Source organism: Parasteatoda tepidariorum, chromosome 9 (assembly GCF_982258835.1).
Source record: "Parasteatoda tepidariorum strain Cologne lab strain chromosome 9, Ptep-v5.0, whole genome shotgun sequence".
NCBI classification, from domain to species: Eukaryota; Metazoa; Arthropoda; class Arachnida; order Araneae; family Theridiidae; genus Parasteatoda; species Parasteatoda tepidariorum.
Window position 1 is genome coordinate 75,356,111 of NC_141763.1, and position 26,561 is coordinate 75,382,671.

The 26,561-nt window shown below is 27.4% G+C and overlaps 2 protein-coding genes across 3 annotated transcripts in view; one reads left to right on the top strand and one right to left on the bottom strand.

The window, feature by feature from the left end:
• LOC107450706 (corticotropin-releasing hormone receptor 1) overlaps positions 1–5,554 on the top strand; it is a 238,318-nt gene extending 232,764 nt beyond the window's left edge. For both annotated transcript variants that reach the window (XM_071186800.2, XM_016066559.4), the window contains exons 11-12: positions 669–907; positions 5,402–5,554. In XM_071186800.2, the coding sequence (XP_071042901.1) occupies positions 669–907; positions 5,402–5,438 (276 nt within the window). In that variant the 3' untranslated portion in view covers positions 5,439–5,554. The remainder of the gene's footprint in view (positions 1–668; positions 908–5,401) is intronic.
• Positions 5,555–5,878: 324 nt separating this feature from the next.
• LOC107450708 (uncharacterized) overlaps positions 5,879–26,561 on the bottom strand; it is a 40,891-nt gene continuing 20,208 nt past the window's right edge. The window contains exons 13-21 of the mRNA XM_087152148.1: positions 25,561–25,651; positions 24,414–24,464; positions 23,353–23,443; positions 22,965–23,069; positions 21,469–21,716; positions 17,620–17,709; positions 15,031–15,133; positions 14,844–14,944; positions 5,879–14,425 (exon numbers count right to left, since the gene is read on the bottom strand). Of these exons, the coding sequence (XP_087008274.1) occupies positions 14,272–14,425; positions 14,844–14,944; positions 15,031–15,133; positions 17,620–17,709; positions 21,469–21,716; positions 22,965–23,069; positions 23,353–23,443; positions 24,414–24,464; positions 25,561–25,651 (1,034 nt within the window). The 3' untranslated portion in view covers positions 5,879–14,271. The remainder of the gene's footprint in view (positions 14,426–14,843; positions 14,945–15,030; positions 15,134–17,619; positions 17,710–21,468; positions 21,717–22,964; positions 23,070–23,352; positions 23,444–24,413; positions 24,465–25,560; positions 25,652–26,561) is intronic.

Below are 26,561 nucleotides of genomic sequence, written 5' to 3' on the forward strand. Positions count from 1 at the left end.
CTTCAAAAATTCCTCTACAAAGGCAAATTTCGCTCAATACTCGATCCAGGAGTTCCCTTGTCTTCTGGATTGGGTTCAAAATTACAAGGCTATTGAGTTGAACAGTAGTAGTCGTAAACTCAAAAATTGGGTCGGCGGCTCAACGACCGATACAAAATAAAATAAAATACTTTGAATGTAAATTTAATAAAGAAATAAGGTCCAAATTCAAATAATTTTTAGAATCTAATTTGTACATATCTTCGCGGGTCTGTCAATGAACGCGATGGGAATGCTTCGGTGGTCGAGCGTAAAAAATAATTACGTTAATAAGAAGTGTGTTAATAAAGAGAGCGTCAATAGGCATTATAAGAATTCGCTATCGAGGAAAACATACAAAGTTGAATGTTAAAAAGAGCAAATTCTTTAAAAATGGTTTAGAAAATCAATCTGAATCCTGTCAACATGAATAAATATTTATCAATTATTCTTCATGTTTAAATAAGCCAATTTTTCTTTGATTCAAAACCATATTAAATAGGGGGAGGAGTTAGATTAAGTTCTCCAGCCAAATTGGTCTCCAAGAAGTAGTCACTACATTTTTAAAAAAAATTAGTTGTAGTAAATTACAAAAATAATATAGTTTCCGTCCACTTATTACATTAATGCAATTTTCTATTTCCTTACAGGTTCAAACAGTGCTACGCAAGGCGTACGTAAGGGCCGCTCTGCGTCGCAATCCCAACCATCGATATACATGGAAATGTCGCACAACTAGGGCCTCACAAACCAGCACATTTGTCTCCAACTGTGACATGTCCATTTCAGAACCTAGCTTAGCCAGGTCCGTCTCCAGTGCGCGATCTGTCTATATTATGAAGGATATGCGACGTTTGGATAAACCACCCAAGTCATCAAGTGGAAGAAGGTAATGAATGACTCACGGGTTTGCTTATTTTATTTGGATACTTACTAAAAATAAACAAAATAGTATTAGAAGTAAAGAAATATCGAAAAGAAATAATAGATTTCAAATCTGCTCTATCCTATTAAAAGTTTAATATATCGCTGCGTTCAGTTAAATGACAGATAAATTGCGTAGCTCAGTAGGATTAGCGAATGACAGCGAGCAGAAATATGCACACTTAATAATAAATACAGATATATTCCAATTTAAAAATGCATTATGAAGTTTCTAATGTATGTATTTCCGTTTCAAAATATCAATGATACGGAATTGTTTTGATAGTTCTATCATTAAATTAAAAATCGATTTGAAAATACCAGAATTCAAGTGACTGCTTTCATCTAAAAGTTTGAATTAGAATTAAGTAAGACAAGGCTTATAGCTTAACCGAATCTTTTAAGTAACTGTAGTCTCTCAAGATGTTAAATAATTTCAGATTGACGGTTGTACTCCTAGATCACTACTGTTCTTTTGATTAATATTTGTATATTTTTTAATTATATGTAATGTGTCTACCAGTACAATTCCAATTCACGAGTAGGGTAAACTAACCAGTGAAGGAAAATTCGTAATTTTAGTTAAATGACAGTGTCAACATATTTGTTATTAATTGCAAATTATGTAAAAAACAATTTTTAGAGAACTTACATAATATTGTTTTAAAGTTTTGGAGGTTCCAATAACAAGTAGTAGTAGTAGTAGAAGACCAAGTGAATGAACACCCAGTAAAGGAACACTTAATTTTGGTTATTTTTTAATACTCTTTATTTATTTATGAGCCATACAAATACTTAAAAACAAGCCTATTCTTGAAATTATCACATATAAATACTTGGAAAATGTTAACTTTTTTTTTTTGTAATCTTGAATTGAAAATTAACGTGTCAACATACTGTTCATTCACTGGGAAATCTATTCCCAGTAAAGGAACATGCCTGTTCCCTCACTGGTTAGAAGTTGTTTTTTGTATTTTTAACATACTTTTGATGCGTAACATCACTAAAGGTACAAGAAAATTAAAGTTTATCTTTTATTTTCCTTATCTTAGAAAAAACCCAGTAAGGGATCACTTGTTTCTTCACTGGTTTTTCATCGTTTGGTGATCCAGTGAATAAACACCCCCTTATCTCAGTACTTTATTATGCTATGATGCTTAAAAAAAATAAAACGCAACTTCAACAACTATATTTTGAATTCTCTTTTTCACAGTGAGAAAAATTAAACTATTACATGCAATTAATTCCACTTCAAACATATAGATACAAACACTCACCTTATAATTTTTCAAAGAAACAAGGTGTTGCAGAGATAATAAGAAAATAATTCAAAAATGTTTAATGTTAATAAATTCAAAAATTAAAAATGTTAATAAATTAAAAATGTTAATAAATTCAAAAATGTTTCCAGAAAAGTCAATGTGACCAGGCAATCCAATACATTGCTAGATGACTTCCTGTTGTTTGGCAGTAAGCTATTGTTACCAATCAATCTAAAGAAAAACTTTCAAATTCTTATTTTTAATCAATATATATGAAATGTTCCTTCACTGGTTAGTTTACCCTATATAAGACATGTTAACTCGATTCTATGGTGGGGTACCTTTTCATACATGAAGGTTGACATGGTCGATAACAACTCTCGTCACATATACAATAACACACTGAGAGCCGCTATAGTTAATAAGTTGCATATATAGCATATCCAACATATGCTGGAATATAAATAAGTCCAAAGAAACTTTATTTTTACTTATCTTTTTTTTCGCACTAAATTAAAAATTGTCACTTTTTATGTGCAATGAAGATAGAACAAAAGGTAGAGTTTAATGGCTCATTCACCATGATGAGTCAAAAGGGGCTTTACCGTGCTACAAACTTGAACGGAATTAAGAATTCAAGTTAATCAAAAGGTGTTGGGGGAAAAAAAAGGAAAACAAGACACACTTACTGAGACACCTAAAGGTGATAAAACCCTAACAAGCAACAACAGTAGATAGTTTACACCAGTAATGCGGTTGGTGCAATTTTGAAGCAGTTTACGTGTCAATTATCAATCAACGGAATTTAAATACCTGAGACAGGTGAGCGCACTATCCACCTAGTTTTAATTTTATTTTATAACCGTCGTGGAACATTCGATCCAATTTTTTGGATTTACGACATAACGTTCAACTCCGTAGCCTTACAATTTTGAACCCAATCCAGAAGACAAGGAAACTTCTGGAGGTGAATTGTATTTTGTATTGGGAGAAATCGGCCTTAATGGAGCACTTTTTGATGGAACTCGCATTTGCGTCACATGGGAGAGGAAAACCACGAAAACGTCCCACGGTTAGCCTGACGGCAAGAGGACTCACTCACGATCCGTTTACCACTGAGGATATTTTACGTCAGCACTGTGGTCGGTGCGAGCCGGTTCGGAATTCGTATCGACCAGCTATCGCTGCTATTCGAACACGGTTCATCTCATAGGGAGGCGAATGTTTTATTGCCTAAACCACCTCGGCACCAAGTTTAGTTTTGTGAAAAAAAACTAGAGCATTTCTCTCTCTCGTATGTCTGTTAACGAAGAGGGGTGCGGTTGTTCTTGTTTTCCAGTGGCGCCATCTATGGCCAAGAATTCGACTCCTGCCACACCCGTTTATAGGGCAGATCCATTCATTCTTCCACAGATCGTAATTTTGACCTGAATCAGAGAACGATCAATTTCCAATCCAGTACCCCCAGAGGTATTAATTTGTTATGGGAACATGTAGCGTGCATCAGTCTTCATTTACTACACGGGGAGTCTTCGGTCGGCGGCGTTCGAAACCACGACATGGGCCCAGCGCCTTACCGACTATACAATCCCGGCAACTAGAGCATTTAAATAATATATATAATATGCAATAATACACAGCCTAAATAGATTATGAATAACATTTAGGATGATTCGTAGTAACTGTCCTTGATATAGATATATACATTTGAAGCCTTGTAAAAGAGAGGTCATAAAAACATACACATTAATAATTTAAAATGAAAAAAAAACTTTTCAATGTTATCAATAACTACTGTAATTAAGAAATAAAAATAATTTAAACACCAAACTATTTGAAAATAAAGCTTAAAGATAGTTCCTATAGAAAAGAGAAAACATTCTAATCTCATCAACCAAATAAATAGGTGTTACACGATTTTAATTCCCGCTTTACTCTCATTGACTTTAACAATTAGCACAAGTTCGGAAACAATTGTTTTTTTCTCCAAATATCAGTAATAGCCTGCCTATAAAGCCGTCAAACCATTGTTATTTAGAGAAATGGTGACAGTCCTGAAACAATAGTTGCTGGTATAACTAAAAAGGATGCACACCTCTTCACTGACTAAATGGCGATACTTGCCATGAAAACAATGATAAAAATGCTAGTAACCCAGCAGCTGTGTCTATTCAATTCATTCCTGATAGCGATGTTTAACAAGGAAACTGGTTGCAAAAGCAACTGTTTTTCGTTTTCTCCGAATAGAGGAAATAATATTATTTGGAAACGCTGACAAAGCTTAGAAAAACAATCCAATTGAATAATTCATCAAACTTTTTGATGGAGTCATCATTCTGAAATACCACAAACAACCTAAGCACTTAAGTAATTCAAATATGCTGGCCTGAGATTTCTGTCCTATTAACCCTTTGACACCGTAAGGATATATGTGTCCCTTAAATATATTGTTTTCTGGTGCTCCAATTGCAAGCAAAAATAGATTTTGGTATTTTTTAATTATAAAAAAAAACAATTTAATAGTTACTAACAAAAATCTGTTTGATTATCGGCATTATATTTGTACTAAAGTATAAAAAAAGTAGTTGAGTAAAAAAAAATTATTCATGAACAAAAATTAATCAATAAATAATTATGTAAACTATAGCGATTTCACTCATGAATAACTCTCATGGTTTCATGCTTTTTTTCATAAAAATACATTACTAAAGTGCTTAACATTATATTTTTCACTTATTTTGACTTACATTAACACAAAATAAAGAAAAATATGTTCCATTAAAATTATGAGTTAAACAGGTAAGTTCCCACATCTGACTTCAACATCTTGGAATAACTCAAAGAAACACGGCGTGGACACGAGTTTTAAGCGGACATCAAAGTCGAGGTGAGAGTGCACAACTGGTCAAAACAGAGGTCAATAATTTTTTACGAGTAACGCGCTTTGCAAAAAGCGATAGGGTAGAATAAATGCCTGAGCGGTTGTATACTTTAATTTCATTAAGTAAATAGTATGAAATACCTTCAAGCTCATCATTTATTCACTGCATCTAATATTTTGAAAAAATTTTTGAATTTTGATTCTGAATTTTGAAAAAATTTTGATTTTAAAAAATAATAATTTTTCTAATAGGAAACCTTTGCATGCTAATGCCCATGTTGATAGCATAGATATTAAATTATTGATTTATTTATAGATTTAGTGGAAGTGGAATGAACATAAGCGATGTGTAAATGTGCCAAGGTCTAGAAACTTATCACCATTTCTGAGAAACACTTGTACAAGTCTCATAATTAACCAATTTATCACGAAGAATTTTCTTTCGTTTAAATGTTCGTACTTATTAAACACACACTTATTTGTATTATTGCTTTCTTGAATAAAACAATAAAGAATTATTTTGGTTTCAAATTCTTAAGGTAGAAATAATTTTACATTAATCTCATAGTAGCATTATTGTTCTTGCCAGGACACTGGCAAAAATAATTAACTGATAAAATTTAGTTGCATAACACTTTAAACTATTCTGAAAAAAAAAATATTAATTATCCATAAAGGCAGTTGATATTTAGGGTCTTTCCAAGAAGTTTTAGTGAAATTGTTTAAAATTAATTAACCAATTTTCATCTACAGGTTTCATTTTTCTGTAAGGGAAGGATTAGAAACAGGAAACTAGAAGAAAATATTTAATTTAATTACAATAGCAGCACAGTAACAGCAAAAACAAACACTTTTTTCTTAATAGTAATAGAAATTATTTAAAATTACAATGAACCACATAAAACTATGTGAAAAACTGAATTGAAAGATACAAAGTGTTTAACTACAAATACATCTGATGGCATTGTTTTATAAAATTTAAAAAAATTTTGCTCTATAAATGTACAAAAAACAGAGAACCTTTGAATTACAGAAATAAATTGAAAAGCAATAATAATGTCATACCATAACACCATACATCGTAAACTTTTAATTTTCATTGCCTAAAGTAAATATATATCTATATATATGTGTGTGTGTGTGCATAATATAGAATTAATCATAGACTTTCTACATTAACTGATAAGCTTAAATAAATGTTTCTTATCAAGTTTAAGATACAGAAATCGGTCTCTCACAAAGAGCCATAAAAAGTCAAGATGAACCAGATAAAAGATTATTTTCGGAAGTTAATGGGCAATAATTTGTAGATAAAGTACACATTAAGATAGTCCCTAAAACTTCCCAGCGTCCGAGTGATACTATCCTTTTAGCGAATCAAAATCTCTAATTTTTATCAACTGAATGACGTTTCATTAAAATAAGAATATCCTTGCAACCACCTCCCTTTAAATATCAGGATAGCCAAAAATGCGTGTCTTTTTCTTATAGTTTCATGGCTAGATAAATCTGGGCCAATTCCCAACATTCCTGCTATGGAAACCCGGTAATGTAAACGATTCAAAACTCCAAACAATGTTTTCAATACTCAATATAACTTAATAAAATGCCTATTTATCTGAATCAGCCTAAGTCTCTTAAATCATCTAGCCTTAAAAGGCATATATATATATATATATATATATATATATATATATATATATATATATATATATATATATATATATGTACTTTAGGCAATGATTAAAGAGAAATAAAAAGGGGTAACAACCACAGATGTATAAAATCTTGGATTAGAAATTACTGAAAACTTAGAAAATTTTTGAAAATTGATCAGGTCACATGCACACTAATATAGCCGCGAATTATTTCATATAATTGTACAGTTTGGCATTTAAAAGCTTGAAAGAATCATTAAATTAAATTAATCAATCAATGCCTAGTTGTAAACAAAAAATAACAATAATCACATGCTGACATACCACGTAAACTTTAAAACATTTATACATTTTTATGACCATTGTTAGAAGTACAATAATTCTGACTCATCAATGGCCATCAAATAATTACTTCCAGCTTATAAGGTTATGTGATGATCAGAATTCATGAATAAATTTCCTAGTTCCATTATACAGTAAATTTGTTACACAACAACTGTAACATTCTTTTTATTAAGATATAATAAAACCAGGATATATTAATAGTTAAACATTTTCATTCAAATCATTTATTTTTCTCATTCATAGTACCACCAACTCAAAGCATATAATAAGTCATTTATTTCAATAGCATAGTAGTATAGTTGGAATATTAAAAAATGTAATAAAAACAGGATATATTAACCCTCTGAGAGTTAGTCACGGCTTTTTCCGAACTTTTAGATGCAGTTTTTTTTTTTGCATCAAAAAAACGCATTTTTTCATGTCATTCAATAGGAAAATAGAACGAAGCAAGAAAATTTCTGTTCAATTTTACACAGGGGCTCCACACTTGGAGGGTTAATAGTAGTTAAACATTTTCGCTTAAAGCATTAAATTTTTTCATTCATAATACCACCAAGTCAAAGCTTATAATAAATTATTTATAGAATACATCTGCATAGTAAAACTATAAACTTTGAAGCCAAATTTAAAGAGTCGTCCTTGCAAAGTCCTAGAGCGCTTATCAAAGTCATTTTTAATAAACGTTAAATATGTTGTATTTGCGGGGGATTACATGAATAAAGTTTGAATGAACAAGTTTTTTGAACATGAATAATGCTTTGATATAATAAGAAATATAAAAAATAATAATAAACTTTAAAAATTTAAGGAATAAATAGAAAACAATTCAACAATTTACAATAAATATAAATCTAAACAATCTTACTTATTTTTCTTCTATTTAATTAGCCATTGGGAAAAATAAATCAATCAATGAAAAAATAATAATACTTTTTATAATTTGAGTTATTTTATCATTTTTTTTTTTTTTAATTAGTCAGTAGAGTAAGAAAAATGCTATTTACATCTTCCCCCATTTGACAGCAGTGTATTGCGAAGAAAATATAGTTTAAAATTAATTCCATGAATAGGAAACTAAAAGCAAATGAGAATATTAGAATAGAGAATATTAGTTTGAATGCCTTTGAGTTAGAGAAATACATTATTGGAGGAATAGAAGGCTAACATTTGGTTAATTATAATAAATTTCCTTTCATGTGAACTTGGTCAGCCATTGCTCGAAGCAATTTTAAAATTTTATTATTTCAAACTAGAACAGAACATAAATTGGTTACCAACAATAATAGTTTTAGCTAGAATGGTCAGCAAACAATTGAATCAATCAAAAATAAAATTTCAATAAAATTAAAATGAATTTTTAATGTAAGGATAAATTTGAAATTAATTGGCTTTCAGTTGATTAACTTAGAGTAATATTTTGTTTCATTTTACATATAAAAAAAATTATATTTTTTATCATGTCAAAATAGATAAGAAAATATAAATAAACTACTAATTTTAAAAATTGGCAAAGATCAAAGAAACATTTTTGGCTTAAAGATTTGAAACAGACATTTTTTTAATGCATTCATTATTTTAAAACTTTTCAGACAAATTTTCTGACTGTAATGGAAATCCAATATATTTTTATATTTATGTAACAAAATTTTTTTAGAATCTACCAATATATTTAATCACATGAACATACTAATCTCTACTACTATTGGAAGTCTTTTAAATTTTAGGAACATTTCACTTTAAGGGGAAAAAACTGTACAAAGTTTGGTAAACAGAAACCAAATAAATACTATGTTACTTTAAAAATTAAGCTCAACCTCATTAAGAAATGCTAAAAACACAAAAAGGAAATAATGAAATACATTCAGTAAAGCAAGATATACATTAAAAAGATAAAAAAAAATAGTTTAAAAAAATCCACATTATACAAATTTACAATTAAATACACAACTAAAGTTTTTACTCGACTATCAGGATTTTTTATTGTTCCGTTAAGTACTACACAAAGGTAGGTAACATATACCTTTAAATATTAGCAATTTTTTAGCCTCATATTTTTACTCATATATTGTCAATTATGGATATTACTAATAATGGCAATACCTGTGAATAAAAATGAACATGAAGTTAAAAAATATTCTGTCCCATTTTTATTCATTTCTATTGCTAGATCGGACAATTAATAGTAATGACAAAAAGCAAAACCCATAGATTGCAAACTATCACAGTAATTATAGAAACCAAAAAACTTTGCACTTCCAGGGTGCATAGCCAGATTTTTCAACAAAAAATAAGCACCATTTATATACTTTTTAAGCACTAAAAAAATATTTTTAATCTCTTCCCCCCCAAAAAAAAACATAATTAGGATATGTGCATTAATAAAAAAATATTTTTTCCTAATGTCTAAAATTCTTAATTTATGAACTTAAAATCAGTAAAATTCAATAACATTTTCAATAACTTTTCATAAGTATGGTAAAATAACTAGTTTCTGATTAATATTGCAGAGAAAATTGCGAAAATCGTGAATTTTTTGTAATTTAGAACAACAATCGACATGGTAAAAAAAAAAAAATCTCTTTTTACAAAATGGAAAATTAAGAGCTTTTTACAAGCCCCAAATAAAAAAAAAAGCATCTTTAAGGGTTTTTAAAAGACGTATTTCACAAAAAAGCACTTTTTAAAAACACTATGCACCTTGACTTCATATACATTGCTAGTTATGGTTATTAACAACAATGGCAAAACCCAAAGTTGACAATTTGAATAAATATATGCAAGCAAAAAGGCTATTGCGAAAATCTTTAGCTCATCTTAAATAGAAAAAGAACACGAAAGTGCAATAAATATTTTAAAATTAATTTTTTTTTCCCTTTAAAAACAGAAAACTAAGATTGGACAGCTAATTTGAACAGCCCTTCACATAATTATCACACTGTGTCAACATTTAGCCATCAGTTACTCATTTTATACAGCGTTTAGAGTATAATTAACAAACACACGAGGTAAAAACTGTCGCGCAATTGAAAAAACAACGCAAGTGCTTCACGATTGATTCCGAATAAAGTGGCTAGACAATATTCTATTGCTAATGCTATGAAGGCTAAAATAGAATCTCAAGAAACTGATAAAACAAAATTTATTTTTGTATTTTTTTGCAATATGTAGCTTATTGTATAAAGATGCCTAATATATAAAACTCTTAATTCTTAATTTTTTTGTTGCTTACGTTGATTTTTCAATTAGACTGCAGAATAGTCATCTGAATTTTATATACATTTACATAAAACTTGCGAAATAGATTATAATTATAGATACATATATTGAAAAAAATAGTCAATGCTAAGAATTTGTTAAAAAAAAAAGAATAGTCAGGGATTTAAGCATTTTCCCATTTTTTTCCTTCTTTTTCGTGTTAATAATTTTTGTTTTAAACATTGAAATTAAGATTTCAGAAGTCAAGAACAAAAATTGGAATAAGTAAGTAGAAAATTTTACATTTACTAATATTAACTGGTTTTTCAATTTCAGAGAACTATTTTTACAAAATAGTAGTAAAAAAATTTAATTTTTTTTTTAAAAAATTAAAAATATTTTACAAAAGTTAAGTATGTTACAAAACTGAAAACATTTTAAATGTAGCACCATTTCTATCATACACTTTTTTTCAATAGAAGTATTTTAATACTGAAATTAAAAATATCGCATAAGAAAGTACTGATTGTCATGCTGAAATATGCACAACATATTTCAAACATTTAAAAGCAAAATTAATTTCTTATTTAATCCTTTATCTATAAATAAAAATTATTAATATTACCTTTAATATTTTTATAATTGAGTGCAGAATAAAATCTACTTTTAGAGATTCCCTTTCTTTACCGCCAACACATTTTAATTCGTAAGGCTAAGAAAAAGAGCCTTGGCATTAATTTGAATTAATTAATAGCCAATACATGGATTCCTTAACATTCCTTGCCAAAAACAATGCTAACGTATACATAACACTAAAATTTTTTATTTCTTAGCGGACGGAGATGTTCTGTGGGGCTGAGCCCTGCAAGCCACATCCTCCGGGCAACTTTCCAAATTTATAATTTGATAATGTATATTTATGTTAAAAAATTAGGATTAATCTTTACCTTAGAGCTCCCCATAATTTTTTAAAAAAAAGCATTTATATTATTATAATTTAAATTTTTTTATTAGGCAATTTATGATTTTTGACAAATAATTGCTTGCCTACATCACTCCGGAATGAATATGGAAATACGTCAATCAACATCTCCTTCAATGAATAGTTAATACATCATACAGCATCAACAAAATCAAACTTTTTAATAACACTGATAATTACATAAAATAAAAACTTAAAATCCTCTTAAACTTGATTTTTTCTAGACTCTGATAACTAAAGGAATGTATATTTTTTTCCATTAAAAATTAATAATTTTCAATCAGATTAGATTGTCAGAGAAAAAGTATTTAAATAAAATGGTTTAATTATGCTTTCAACTGACTGTAGAGTCAGTTGAAATCAGTTCTGGTGATGTCAGAGTCAGTACATCACCAGATTTAATTACAAATATAATTTATCAGCCCCAAAACTATTGTCTTTTATTTTCATCTAAACTATTTCTACTATCTTATTAGATGATCATAACAAATTTGACAATTAGAGACATTGGTATTTACACCTATCATCAGCATGAAAACAGTAATTAAAACATTACCAAAAACACAAGAATCTAAAAACACATGTAAAGCTCAAGACATTGTGTAAACAAACTATTTAGAATTTCATTTTTAAATCATTTAATCTTACACACAGGAAAAAAAAATTTCTTTAAAAAAGAATCACAAAAAATAAGAATTGAACACAAAGTTCATTAGAGAAAAATTCAAAATACACTGGAGGAATAAATATGTAAACAAATAATACAAAAAAAATGGAACAATATATTTTGAATGTCATAAAAATACAATAAGCAAGATAAAAAGGAAAAAAAAAAGGTTTCACCACACAGAAGGTTTTTTTTTTATGCGAATGTGATAATGAAAATTTTAACCAAAAGTCTAAAACAAAAAAATTCATTTTGAAAACTGATTTTTTTATTTATTTTTTCCATATTAATAGCACCATATTATTAAAGTCTCTGACTCCAAGAAATATCAGCACTAAATTAAATTGAAAACTATACTTCGGATAACAATAGAAAATTTAGTGTGTTTTATTACATTAAAAATTATAAAATATACAGTACAGAACCCGTTATCCGGAAAACCAAAAAACCGGAACAAAATTCGATAATTTTCCCGCCATTTAAAAAAAAAAAAAATTTTTTCCTCATAAGATTTCAGGATTTTTCCTTCTTTTTTGAAACATGTTTACCTTACCATCATTTTGGAAATAATCATTAGTGTATTACTTCACTGTTTTTTCTTCTTTTTAAGATTATTTCCAAATAATTTCTTTTTTTTTTTTAGTGTTGGGTTTAACAATAAAAAAAACGGCTTCTTGCAGAGATTCAGAAAACCGGAAAAATCAGTTAACCAGAATAGCGATGGTCTCGATCGTTCCGGATAATCGGTTCCTTACTGTATTTAGCTCATTTTTAAGTGTGTTAGAAATCACTCAAATATTATGCAAACGAATTGTCAAGCTGTACACTTAAGGAAAATTATTTTCATTACATAGGAGACTTACTTATTGCTTAAAAAATTTTTTTTAATTCATTTCAGTTAAAAAGTGGTTTGTTATTGTCATAAATTTTATTGATTTTTACTAGCAAACATGTGTTATGGGTCTCTTAATCAAATAATTATAGAAATTAAAATATGATAGTTAAGAAGAAAAAAAACTTTTCAAAAAATATTTTTATGAATAAAATATCTTTAAAAAATATGATTTTTCCATTGAATTCATATACTGTAATTATTCATATAATGTAAGAGAAAAAGCCACTTTCCCTTTCCTAGAGATTACATAATATCTGAATTGATTCTAAAATCATAGGAAAATTCAACAGTTGAATATTGAATAAAATATATCAAAAAACATTAAAAATTCAATATCAAATAAGAGTATTGAATTTTCACAATTTTATTACCTGAAGTTAGAGAAATCAAAAATCTTAGAAATCATCCAGTTTAAATATAGTAATAGCATAAGAATTAAACTGTATATAAAGTAAATAAATTGTTCTGTGACCTTATTAAAATGTTATATATGTTGAGTTCTGTATAAATAGATCACAGTACACATACAAATATGATATGTCCTCTTTAGAACATAGAATAATCTGAAACAAAATAAAGGCAAAGCTCTTAAGAAGAAATATTTCTAGGTAGCTAAAATGATCCCATAGAAAATGTAATAAAAGTACACAGTATAAAAATATATTTAAAATAGTCCATTCTTTCTAGCATAGGAGAGTTCACAAAATGTTAGCAATTTTTAAAATTTAAAAATATTCAAATGCAATTTAAAAATGTTAATTTCAACTTTTGATTAACATTTCCCCTCAAAATTAAGAGTACAAAATAAAAAAATTAGGATAACTAATAAGGAATATAATAATAAAAAATTCTTAAACACATTCTTAGAAAAAAATCTTCAACTTAGATAACAATTTATATGTAATTCTGCTAAAAGATTTTTTTCTCATTTTTTTAATAATTTATTTAAATAACATAAATCTAATTTTTTAAAAATTGTGATGTTGATTTAAATTAAGTTACAAGTGTTACATTTAAGGTCAGTAATTTAACAATGCTAAAAAGCTTATCATTTTAAAATATTTTAAATATTGAAGATTTGACCTTACAAATAGTTTTATAAATAATCATGTTGGAATCATAAGTAAATCATTCTTTGAACAACACATAACATCACATAATTTAAAAAAGAAAAATCAGAGAAATTATTAAGGATTGGATCCTATAAAAACTAAGGAGTTAATCCTATAAACACTATTTTTACATTTATAGCACTTTTTAATAAATAGTCAAGATATTACTAATTGCAAGAATTTAAGCAAAATATTTGAAAAAAGGAATTCCTAAAATTTGGGCATTACGAAAAAAACAATCATTAATTTAGTTCAACAAGAAATTTATCTGTTAACATTTTGTGAAACCTCCTACAATTAAAACAGATTGTTTAGTTAATTTTACTAATTCTTCATGTCACTTGCCAGCCTTTCTTATCAATACCCTTGTGTTCCTTTATATGCTTGTATCTACAGACCTCACCGTAAACACAACCAGTTGTTCGCCAGAAATAGCATTCATTGCCATTAACTGGACCCATTTTCTTAACTTCTTGACCAATAACTCTAATAAAAATAATAAAAACAATTAATTATGCATTTTGTTTTTCAAATTATACACTGCTAGTCAAATACTAAGATATACTCTTTTAATTCCATGCACTTAGTTTTTACAATCACAAAAGGAAAGAAAAAACTAAAAAAAATTTTCTTTATATTTTTATTTCATTGAACAAAAACTTGGCATTGTGCACTAAAATCACACTGCATGAGTTGTAAACTGCTCTTATACAAATCAAAACGTGGATCTACAGATTGTATTCATGCAATTCCAAGTCTTTCCCATTCTCCCTGACCCTTGAGAGTTTTGATTTAATGTCAGATTAGATTTATAACAAGTTTATAAAATATACTTCAAAATAAATAGTAATAATAATTAAAATAAAACACAAAAATTAATAAGAAGAAATTTAATTTAACTTACCCTGGTTTCTTCTTTACAGCTGTAGGTGCAGCTGGGGCAGCAGTTTCCCCTGGCAAGTTAGGAAACCGTATCACTAAATTATATCCACTCAACTCATATCCCTAAAGTTGAAATTATTTTGTAAGTTTATTTTAAGTGAATTGAAATACATCGGCAAAAATTTTCGTCGATACATTCAAAATCATACCTGAAGGGCTTGCATAGCTTTTCCTGGAGATGCTTTACTCTTATAATTGACAAAGGCACAAAACTTTTCAGGGATCGCTTTCACACTTATTAATTCACCATATCTAATCAAGAGAATATTAATAAATAAACAGTATAAATAATTTATATAAATACCCAAAAGGCACACATGGTAATATTTGTAGCATTTTTCTTTTTAATATTTTAAATACTAAAACTTCTTTATCAATAGAAATTGCAAAGTCATATAAATGTTATTGAATACATTTTATAAACATGTAATTGTTCAAATATAAAAACTGAAAAAAATGTTCCAAAGGATCATTACCCAGATGTACTGCTGTTTCATTAGGCAAAATGTTGGTGCCATGTTTTCTGAAGCATTATACAGTTTTCAGTTAGACATAAAAATAACACTACGTTAAAAAAGTTTCAAGATTGGTATTTTTCTATGCTCTATAACTACCTGCACAGGGCAATTCAGTAGTTAAAAACCAGAGAAGTCCAAAAACAGATTTAGAATATTATCAAAAGTCTAAAATAACCCCAATTTTAACTTTTCTCATATTAAAAGATTGCAATTAAAAAAGAATAAGCTCAGAATACACTTCTCCACCCCCACCCTAACAAAAAACTGCACAATTATTTACAAAAAAAAAAAAAAAGACTTGCTCATATTTTTCATTGTATGCTTTTTTGTTTTGTTTGTGAGACTGTAAAAACAAATTCCCTTTTTCCTTTGGTTTTTTAGCTACAATTTACTGGAATAAATAATTGAAAGTAATTGGAAGTCCATTTAATTACAGCAATTAGTTAGGAAAAACACACAAAATACTCAGATTAATTAAAATAAGTATTTCTAGCAATTGTTTGTCAAATCAATCTATACACCAATCACTTCAATTACTTTTTTCAGCTAAGTTTAAAATAGTTCAGTTTATTCCATTGAACTCCTAATATTTTAGACATTTTCTGGCTGTTGGTTCAAATGTTCTTTGCCGGTATAAAAAGCCTCATTAAAATAAAATTTTAACTCTTTCTGTTCATTAAATTAGTCTGAAAAATTCTATTTTTAAGCAGAAAACAGCCCACTAGTCCTTTTGATAAAGAACTCCATGTGTCCTTTAATCCTGATTATGTGTCTGATGTTTAATTAACAAATTCTATTCCCAAAGATTTAGCCTTTTCTAGCAATTTTTTTAAATTCCAATATTTTTAATACTGTGTTATTATAGCACAGGTATTTTGCATTTGAATGATCACACATTCAATTACTTTCAATGAAATTATAAGAATTGAATTAATCCTCACATGCAAACATAAAAGTCATAAATTCAGATACTAATGACAAATAGATAAGAAACTATATCTAATACAATACAAAATGTTTTAGTGCATTTATTTTCTGATAATTCAACCAGTAAGAGTACAAATAATGTAATTTCTGTAGAAAAATCATTTCATCTAAAAACTATAGAAAATATAAAATAAATAAAAATTATTATTATTATTGAAATAAGCATTTAAATTAACTTAAATAAGTATAAACATAACTTAATAAGTATTGAGATAAATAAATAATAACTTAAATAAGCATCAAAATAAGCATATTAATTATTTTATAACTTTAATGGTTTAACAAAAAAATTTAAAATATTATAAATTAATTTAATACATCATGAAAAAATCAAATAGTGTAACAAACTCATTATGAATAAAGCTTTATCAAACTTCAGATATCAACTACATTGCATCAATATCAACTTAGGCAAACTTGAATCAACGAGTGGAACCCATTCACAACTGAACACAAGTACGTAGATTAGTCCACCTTTTTTGGACCAAGATGAAAAGTAACAACCACTCAAAATTTAGTATTTCAATCTAATCCAGAGTTAAATTCTTATTATGGGCTCATTAAAGTGTTTTTGATGTTGCTATGTAGTTGTTAAATAAATTAAGTTACATTTAATTTTTCAAGTTATTAATTTTTAACGTAAAAAGAGTTTCAACATTTTTAATTCCAAGTTTTGAAATTTTTTTTAAAATTTCATATTTTAAAAATTTATGCAAAATGTTCTCATTAATTTCATGAAGTATTCATTTAAAGTACTAGCTACTTTTAAGTACTATATAAAAAATATTAATTACATTGATATAAATCAATCTTAAGTAGACATCCTGTATTTAATGCTAACGAGCAATTAAATTTTAATTTAACTTCTTAAAATTCAAATATGTTAACTTTTTACTTATTGAGCGCGAATTCATCAGCATGAATGAAATAATGAGAGTTAGCATTAATTAGAACAACATGAAACAAATTACTAGAATTGTTTAGAACATTTATCATTATTATTACTTTACATTAATTAAAGTTAACATACCAATTCAGGAACACATGTTTAAATTGATTAATAATACTTATGAACGAAATAATTTAATTTTAAAAAAATTATAAAAGCTTATAAGAGCATAGTAATAAAATCATTGAAATGATGTCAAAATTTTGGAGAATATCAAGTTTACAAAGAAGGTTCATTAAAAAAGTTGTAAAATTATTTTACTGAATATAAAAAAATTAACTTACTTCCCAAACATTGTAGTTAATTTTTTTTCAGTGACATCCGGTTGAACATTCCCAATCCATATAGAGTTATGTCCTTCAGGATTTTTAGGGCTGATAAAAATATAAAAAATAAGTAACAATAAATGAAGTACATATGCAACTTTTTATTTTCAGAAAGGTTCAAAATAGGAAATAAATATAAAACTAAAACATTATGTGCAATGTATAAGTGTTTAGCACTTCACTTGTTATATCTGCGTAGCTACTTTTTACGTAGTAACAGAAATTTCTCTATTTAAAGTATATAATAACATTTTCCTTAATTATTTAGGGATAAGATTTTTTTTCTGCACAGTTAATCGAAAAATTTTGAGTTTGAGGAATGGAAAAAATATTTTTGTATTTTTTTTAAATATAAATATATATATTTTTTCTTAAAATTTTTTATCAAATATAAAATTTTGTTTAAATTAAACAGAACAGAAAAATGCACTTTGAATGAAATGTTTAATGTAAAAAACTAAATGATGCACACAAAAAAGAAAACAAAAATATTTAATCTTGTTAGTTGTTTCATGACTGTAGTTAAAAAATTCAATTCATATAGTATATATTGATTGCTACATAAGGATTGCCGTTACAAACTAGAGCCCTAAAAATGGGACTAGGCACTTGGACATGGTTGAGTGATGTGTTACATATGGATCATATTAAACTGGTTTGTTAATAGTTGTTTTTAGTTATCTCTGACAGACTTTTAAAAAAAAAAAAAAAAAAAGGAATAAAACTGAACAAATAAATTTTTTGATTTCTTACTGACAGCTCAAATGCACATTTAATTCTTACAAGAATTACTAATTTTTTTATAATTTTTAGTTTTTATATTATTTACGCTTATTTTAAATTTATACTCATGATTCTACCTACAATTCATCACTGGAAAATACATTAATTAATAACAATTGTAATTGGAAAATACATTAAATAACAAGTTAAGAATTAATTTCACATTATTCTCTCAGGACATTTGCCTTCAAATAAAGAAGCTATGAGGTGCCTTTAAAAAAAAATGTGATAACAAATACAGTGAGGTACAAATCAATGAACATACAAACGTGCCAACCTAGCAAAATTAACATTCAGGAGTTTCCCTAACAAGAATTCAGGAGATTTCAGGAGGGGTAAAAAAAGGTGCATGGTATGCAACATTTGGCACTTCTAAGGAATTTTAAGTAAAAAATTTATTAAATATAAGAATGCAAGAAATTTTACCCACTAATAGAGCAATAATTGTTTAAAAATATTAAATGGAAATAAAATAATTAAACACAGATTTAGCAACACAAAACTATATTAGGTAGATACTCTTTAAATAAATACCATTTCCTTAATAAAACATTATTCAAAAACCCGACACTGTAATAAAAATACACAAAAACTTTTAAAAAATAAACAAATTGAATAAGTATTTTATTTTAAAAAACCAATTCAATACTAATGTCTATACAATAAAGAACCAATTATCCGGGATGCTCGGGACCATCGCTATCCCGGATGTCTTAATTTCCCGGTTTCCTGGATCGACAAAAAAGTGTCGTTAATCAATGTTTTATCAAACCCAAATTACAAGGAAAAAATGTAAACACATTTTAAAGTAAGAGAAAAAAGAAAAGCACTCCTAAATCTAAAAAGGAAAAAAATTGTAGAAAAATAAAATTTAAAAGAATAAAAAAATTTGCAAGTTTAGACAAGAAAAACAAGTTTAAAAAATAATTACGATTCCTAAATCAACTAATAAACAAAACCAATGATTAAATAACGCAATATATTTCATGGGGGGGGGGGGGCGAAAATAAAAGGAAAACCTATTAATCTAAATTAAAACAACACTTGAAAATTATCGAACCGAAACGATAGTTAAAAAACGGTACTAGCATAAATATTAAAACCTAGAACAAGGCAAGATCAACGGACTTCAAAAAAAAAAAAAAAAAAAAAACTAATGAAAAAATTTGGTAATACAAATAATTTTATTGAGTGCAAAATTTATCATGAAAACGAAAAAAAAAAACGTAGTGGAATCAGAAAAACGAAACTGCAATCTGCTTCATAAAATAATTGTATGCTTAAATTAATAAACAATTCTCCTTTTTTTTTTTTTTATAAAAACGCGATTTTTAATTAAAGCAGGTGTGATTCCACATCAAGAAAAACTTGCGAATGATACCGCACTTCCAAAGAATCAGAATTTATTCAAAAGAAAAACATTTTATTTTTATTAATCGATGTCAAATAGATAAATATATTTTTCTCTTTCATCTTCTGTTCACTGATATGCATGTGCAATGCATTTTCCCCACCCCCTCGTAAATCAAACTAGCAAACGAAATCATCATGCCAGTCCTTTGAGTTTAACGACCTAAAAGAGAATAAAGATCTAAAATCTTCAAGGTCGCGGAAGAAATGACGTTTCTCTGGGTAAACGGGGAAAAAAATTCTTCCCTTCCTCACATTTTCCTCTACTCAACTTCAAGGATTAGTCCAGTTTCCGCTTTTTTTTTTTCATATCATTTTAGTTCAAAATGGCGGGAGAACCGAGCAAATTTTTTTTCCGGATTATCTGGATACCAGATAAATGGTTCTCTACTGTATGCATGAAAAAAAGAGTTGCAGGCTTAGCTCTCCGCAATTAAGTCTTGCTAAAGTCATTGGTACATGATTTGTTGAAATTGATCCATACTTCCGTTTCGACTTAAGACATCCTTGAATTTTTTTTTTTTTTTTAAATATACGAAGACTAAACGAATAATTGATATCACGTTGCTAGTTTACGAGCTTGTTGCCAACCGTGGAAAAATACGCATTAAAAACTATAAAAACAGTCGAGAGTACGAGTTTCCTCACTCCTGAACGGACGTCACTCGATAACGACATGTGACGTCATTGCATTCAACTCCACACGAAAGAAGAGGAAGATTTCACCCGCCCCCAGTGTAAGGGGGCGGGTGAAATAGGAGTGTTTTTAGAGGTAACGTTGAAGAGGGGGAAAATAAAGCATGTTCAGCTACGCTTCAGGCAGATGGTAGTGTGATAAGAGGGGATGGAATTCAAGCTGAAAGAAAAACTTACCTTCGCACTCGCGGAAAAATTAGGTAATTTTGAGTTTGGCCGTCGATCGCAGTAAAATTCGGGAGTTTTTCAAATCAATTCCGGAGGGCGGGAGAATAACTCAAAATTCGGGAGACTCCCGCAAAATGCGGGAGAGTTGGCACGTCTGAACATATCAATGCAACATATTAAAAACAGTTTTTGAAAGAGGCAAAGTGATTCATTCATATCTGTATCATTGTTTATATTGCATCGATATTTTACGACCAACGAATGTCCGAATTTATTACTCCCTAGACACCCTGACTTTCATAAAATTTGAGAGGTCTGAAAAGTTGACTAATACATCGAACAGTATCTCAATCAATAGTTTATATAAAATAGAAAATTCTTCAACATTTGCAATTTATGCAGAAAAGTAGAGTAAAGCATTCCCTGCAGCAGCCCATTATGGTTTGTAGGCCAGAGGGGTCCTGAAGGTTAAGGCTTTACAATTTTGTGACCAACGGTATGATTGAAGCAATGAGGTCAGCAATGTGCACGGGCCACATTTACTTACCAGATAAGCTGGTACTCATCGATTTGAGGCTGGGAGGACTTCAAGCCGTCACTGAGAATCAGACCCCAGCTCTTCACCACCTATCCAGAAAGTGCCTTGAATTCCCCATGTCTATTCCATTAATTCAAAATTCCCAAGTACCAGGACATTCCCAATCAAAATTCCCAGGTTTTTCTTTTCACCCTAACTAGAAATAAACATACTCTCTTTTGATGTCATAGTAGGGTGATTGAGTAGCGGATGGAGTCAGATGCGGAGCAGGAGGCTTTGGCTTAGGTTTTGGTGGAGTCTTATCTATATTTTCAATTTCATCATCAGAAATGAAGATATCTAAATCGTCTCTGACTTGAATTCTTGATACTCCGCTGGAGAGCAAACTTGCCAGAGCCTCTGCAACTGAGCCATGCCTTGACAGGGATTCCTCAGCAACTTCTTTTGTAAATCCTTTCTCCTACAACAAACGTGTTTATTAAAAAATAATTGGATAAAGGTAGAATTATTTTCTGAGTAAAAATCGATAATTAAAGGAAAAATCATTTTTCAGTAAAAATATAAGGAGATAAAAACTTTGATGAATTAAAAAATGTTACTAAAATGACACATTATCTAAAAACACTTATAGTCAAATTGAAAAACATTAAAGTTTAATGAGTCTAAAATTCACTTTAAAAACTCAAATTTTGATTTTTTTTAAAAAATACAATGCGTATTTTAGTTTTTAGTTTTAAAAATATAGAAAAATACAAAAAAATCGAAATTTTAAAAAAATATGCTTAAAACATAACATTTAGATTCCCTGGGATCTACATGAAAACTTTAATAACAAATATATATTATAATAGTCTAACCTTGAGTTGGAAGATGAAAAAAATAAAATTTTGTTAATAAAATTGTTACATTTTATCCACAATTTGTTTTTGTTTTTTTTGTTTTTTTTTTACATTACATTTCTTCTACATTATAAATTTTTGAATTTAAAAACTAAAATTCGTTTGTATAGAGGACTTAAGTATTTTTCAATTTTAAAAATATTGTTGATAAATATGCAAACACAGTAACAACTTTTTATCAATTTGAAATTTCGAAAATTAGTTTTTAAAGATAATAACCTTTATATCAAGTACAGAATCTCCTTTAAAAAGTGAATACAGCATACAATAGAAAAAAAAATTAAGAATTGAAACATATGTTATATTGAGATTTTAAATATATATGAAAACAAAAGAACGACTTAAAAACAATTCTATTAAAAGACTGAAATTATTTTTATATAAACAAATTTATTAAAAGGCTAAAGTTTATTTTTATATAAGTAAAGATACATCTTTTAAGAAAAGGTCAACCCTGGTACATAAATCACATTTATATATGAACTGCAACAAACTAAATGCTTCACATTTTTAGAAATAACACTTTTTAAAATGTTTTAAATAAGTTGTTTAACTGTGGATCATGTAGCTCAATTTTTATTTCTTGACTTATCAAGAGAGATCTGTCATTTTGAATCGTTTAAATTTGTTTTTATAATTTATCTTGATTAACATGTAATGATAAATTAATAATACAACATTTTGTGACATTAATAGACGAATATCTTCGTTTTATAGAAATAAGGTATGGAATATGGTAACATGGCACCAAATTTATTCAATTTAGAATATAAAAATCTATAAAACACAATCACAGAAATTGCACTCACCATGATTTGCAACAGCTTTGCTTTACGCAATTCAGATATAGCATCTTCACAATCATTGTCCAGTTTTAGAACTTCAACAAAAAATTTTTCAGCTGCAGCATATTTCTAGATAAAATAAAAACCCATTTACTACTTACAAAAATTGTAAAAAATCATAAATTAAAATTAAAAAGAAAACTATAAATGCATACATAAAATTACTTGTTTTTACAGAGGAATAAAATATATTTTTTAAAAAAAATAAAGCACCATGGTTATCAAGCAACTAAGTTGCATCCACTCAGGCATTATACACATAAAAAAAAAAAAAAAAAAACTCGTTCTCAAATCTCTCACTCAAAAAAAGAAAAAACTCATTCATTTCATACTCATAATAAAATATACTCACTTTCTGACCCAATAAAGCTCTTCCTTTCCGAAAATAACCTTTAGGCCACACTGGACACAGTTTAATTGATTTTTCTGCATCTTTTAATGCTCTAAAACAAAAGAATAATTTAGGAATAATAAAGCAAAACATATAATTTTGCCACAATAATTTGCCTACTTCTTGCATTTTAAAAACAAAGTGAAAGTCTTAAATAAATCCCAAAATTGATTCTCATAGACTATAAAGAGCAGATTTGAATTCAAAAAATTAGAAGGAAATAGAAAAAATAGAAAAGGAAAGAGAAAACACTGTTATATTTGTAAAAATCTATTAATTGAAATTTATTACAACCATTGCTTTTTCTTTATTGCTAAAATTAAATATTTAAATTTAGTTGGACCCAAATTTAAGATTTAGTTAGTAAATTAGCTATACAACTATAACCAGTAGCTTAGTTAAATTTCAAGAAGGAACCCTTTTATGTAAAGATAATAAAGTTATGATATAATAATGAATTATTCAAACCTTTCATAAAAAAATGAATGTTATTGCTTTCATTAGCAAATTCACTTATTTTCTAAATTCTTCAGTTAAATCTTAAAAGGAAAAAAAAACTAAATAATTTTAGTTGTTTTATCCCTGAAACATTCAAAATAACTATGCCATAAAGACTGTATTTACTGTGTTACTCCGATGTGATTGTTCAAATGTATATAAATTTCTATTCATTATATCATTAAATATCAATATTATATAACTCACATTATTAAATGTGAATATTATATAAATTTATACAAAGAATAAAATAAGATAATATATGACTTTCACATATATTAAAAACACAAAAGAAAAATGAGTGTATGATAAAAATAAAATATAATAAAAGCGTTACTGGAAATTGGAAAATACTTCCAATTTCCAAAATTGGAAAGAACAAAATTCAATGATTTTTACTTTATTTTCTGGAGGGAGAAAATTATGAGTCATGATAAAAACAAAAACCCAGAATTTCTATTTTAAATCATGTATTAAAATATTTTAAACTTTCAATAAATAAACTTAAAAAAGAAAATTCATACTTATCAAACATTCCAAGGCGATCATAACAATAAGAACGGTTTCCATAAAACCTTTAAAAAAACATTCATAACTCATCAGGCAAAAACAATATATAATGCAACTAATAACAAGATAACATTACAATGAACAAGATACAAGACAATGAACATTATAAAAAAATTGTGAGCTAAAATGTATCATAACCATTTTTTTTTTTTTTTTAAATGACAAATGATTTAACAAGAAAACAATAAACAGAAGAGATAATTTTATACCAATTCAGTGAATCTTATTAAATGTAAATTACAGTGATAAACATTTATAACCACTGAATAAGCACACTACTAGACTGTTCCACACTGGCAGAATCATATTTTAAGTTAGCTCTAAATTATAGCCAATATGAAATAGTTGTTTTTGAAGGTCAGAACTCGGATGTCCCTTAGTTTGTTTGTTTTTTCCTATATGTGGACCTTCTATTAAATAGTATGTTTTATGTGCACATACTTAATAACACATGAAGAGTATAATCCATAATAATCCATCTCATTTATTCATTTTTTATTGTTTTCATTTCTGCAACAATTCCTTAAAATTATAACTTTTTTACAACAAAAAAAATATGAGAATTTCATAAATGCTTTACCTTCAAATCATTGTATGCACAATACAACTTGCTTCATAAAACTATAACAGACCACAAATACTAGGGGGGAAATAAACTGAATTTTAAAGATTAATTTCATGAAATATCTATGATATTTGGTGACTGGTGTCATAACTTTTACCATCAATTGTTTAGTTGGGTCTAACTCTTTAACATAAAATATTTAAAAAAAACACAAACATACAAATCACTGGAGCTAAAAATAAACAAATTTCTTTTAAAAAAATTTTTTTAACAAGGCCAATTTTTTTGGAAAACATATCAGACACGTACATCAAGCACAAATTTATTCATTTTCCCTGACCTTTTGGTTATTTTAGATAAATTTCCTGACGTTCCCCTCATTTCCGGGATTTTAATAAAATTCCCTGTCCCCTCCTTAAATTCCCTTTTCTGTGGCAATCAATTAAAAAATATATTTAAAAAAATTATGTATAAAATTTACAGCATAATAATGAGAGTACAAAAGTTTTTTAAAAGTGATAAATTATATTTCTTACCTATGATCAGAAGGATCTAATTTAATTGATTCTGAAAATAACTCAACAGCTTCAGAATAGCGCCCTTCATTAGCTTTGGCATTTCCTTCCACTGCATGTAAGAATATAAATTAATGTGTTAAACATAAACAAATCCATTATTATATAAAACATTAGAAAACATATAGAAAAAATATGGCAAAAATGTATTTGTAGAATATGTAGAGAAAGAATATACCTATAGATAAACCTATAAAAGTCATTTTCAAAATCGGGTGCCATTTTAGAAATTGAAGTACAAATAAATAAAATTGTTAAACATGTATTAATTTAAAAAATAATTAAACATATCATCTTTCATATCATTTTTATGTTTTTCGTACAGTTTATCTTTTTAAAAAATATTTTAATTGTTATATTTTTGTCAGATTTGTTGAATTTTATTAAATATAATTATTTGTTGAATTGTTAGTGGATATGTTTAATACAGGGTTCCCACTCTTTTAACAAAGCAAAAATTAAGCACTTTCAAGGACTTTTTTTGAACAAATTAAGCACTTTTTTTAAAAAAATTTAGGACATTTTTTAAAAATTAAGCACTTTAAAAATAATATGATTGTTTATCATCGAATATACATATGCCATCAGTGAAAATTCAAATTATTACATCTAAACATCTTTACATCTAAATTACATCTTTTCTAAAAAACATTACATTATTTACATCTTTTCTAAAAAAATCAATAAATGAAATAATAATAATAAAAAAAATTTATTATGATTAAGGAACTGATATAATTCCATTAATTAAGAGTGTTTGCCGAAGAAGTACCAGGTAATTCTTGCAAACCCGGGTCAGGTTTTTATAAAACATTTTCCGACTGTTAAAAGTTTATGTCTTTCAGAATGAAAAAGTTACTGTATGAAACTAACATGTATTTCATTTTTAATGATTTCATTGAAATTGAATTGTAAAATGAAGTGCAGAAATTACGATTTGCAATTTTTTTTCATGCATATTA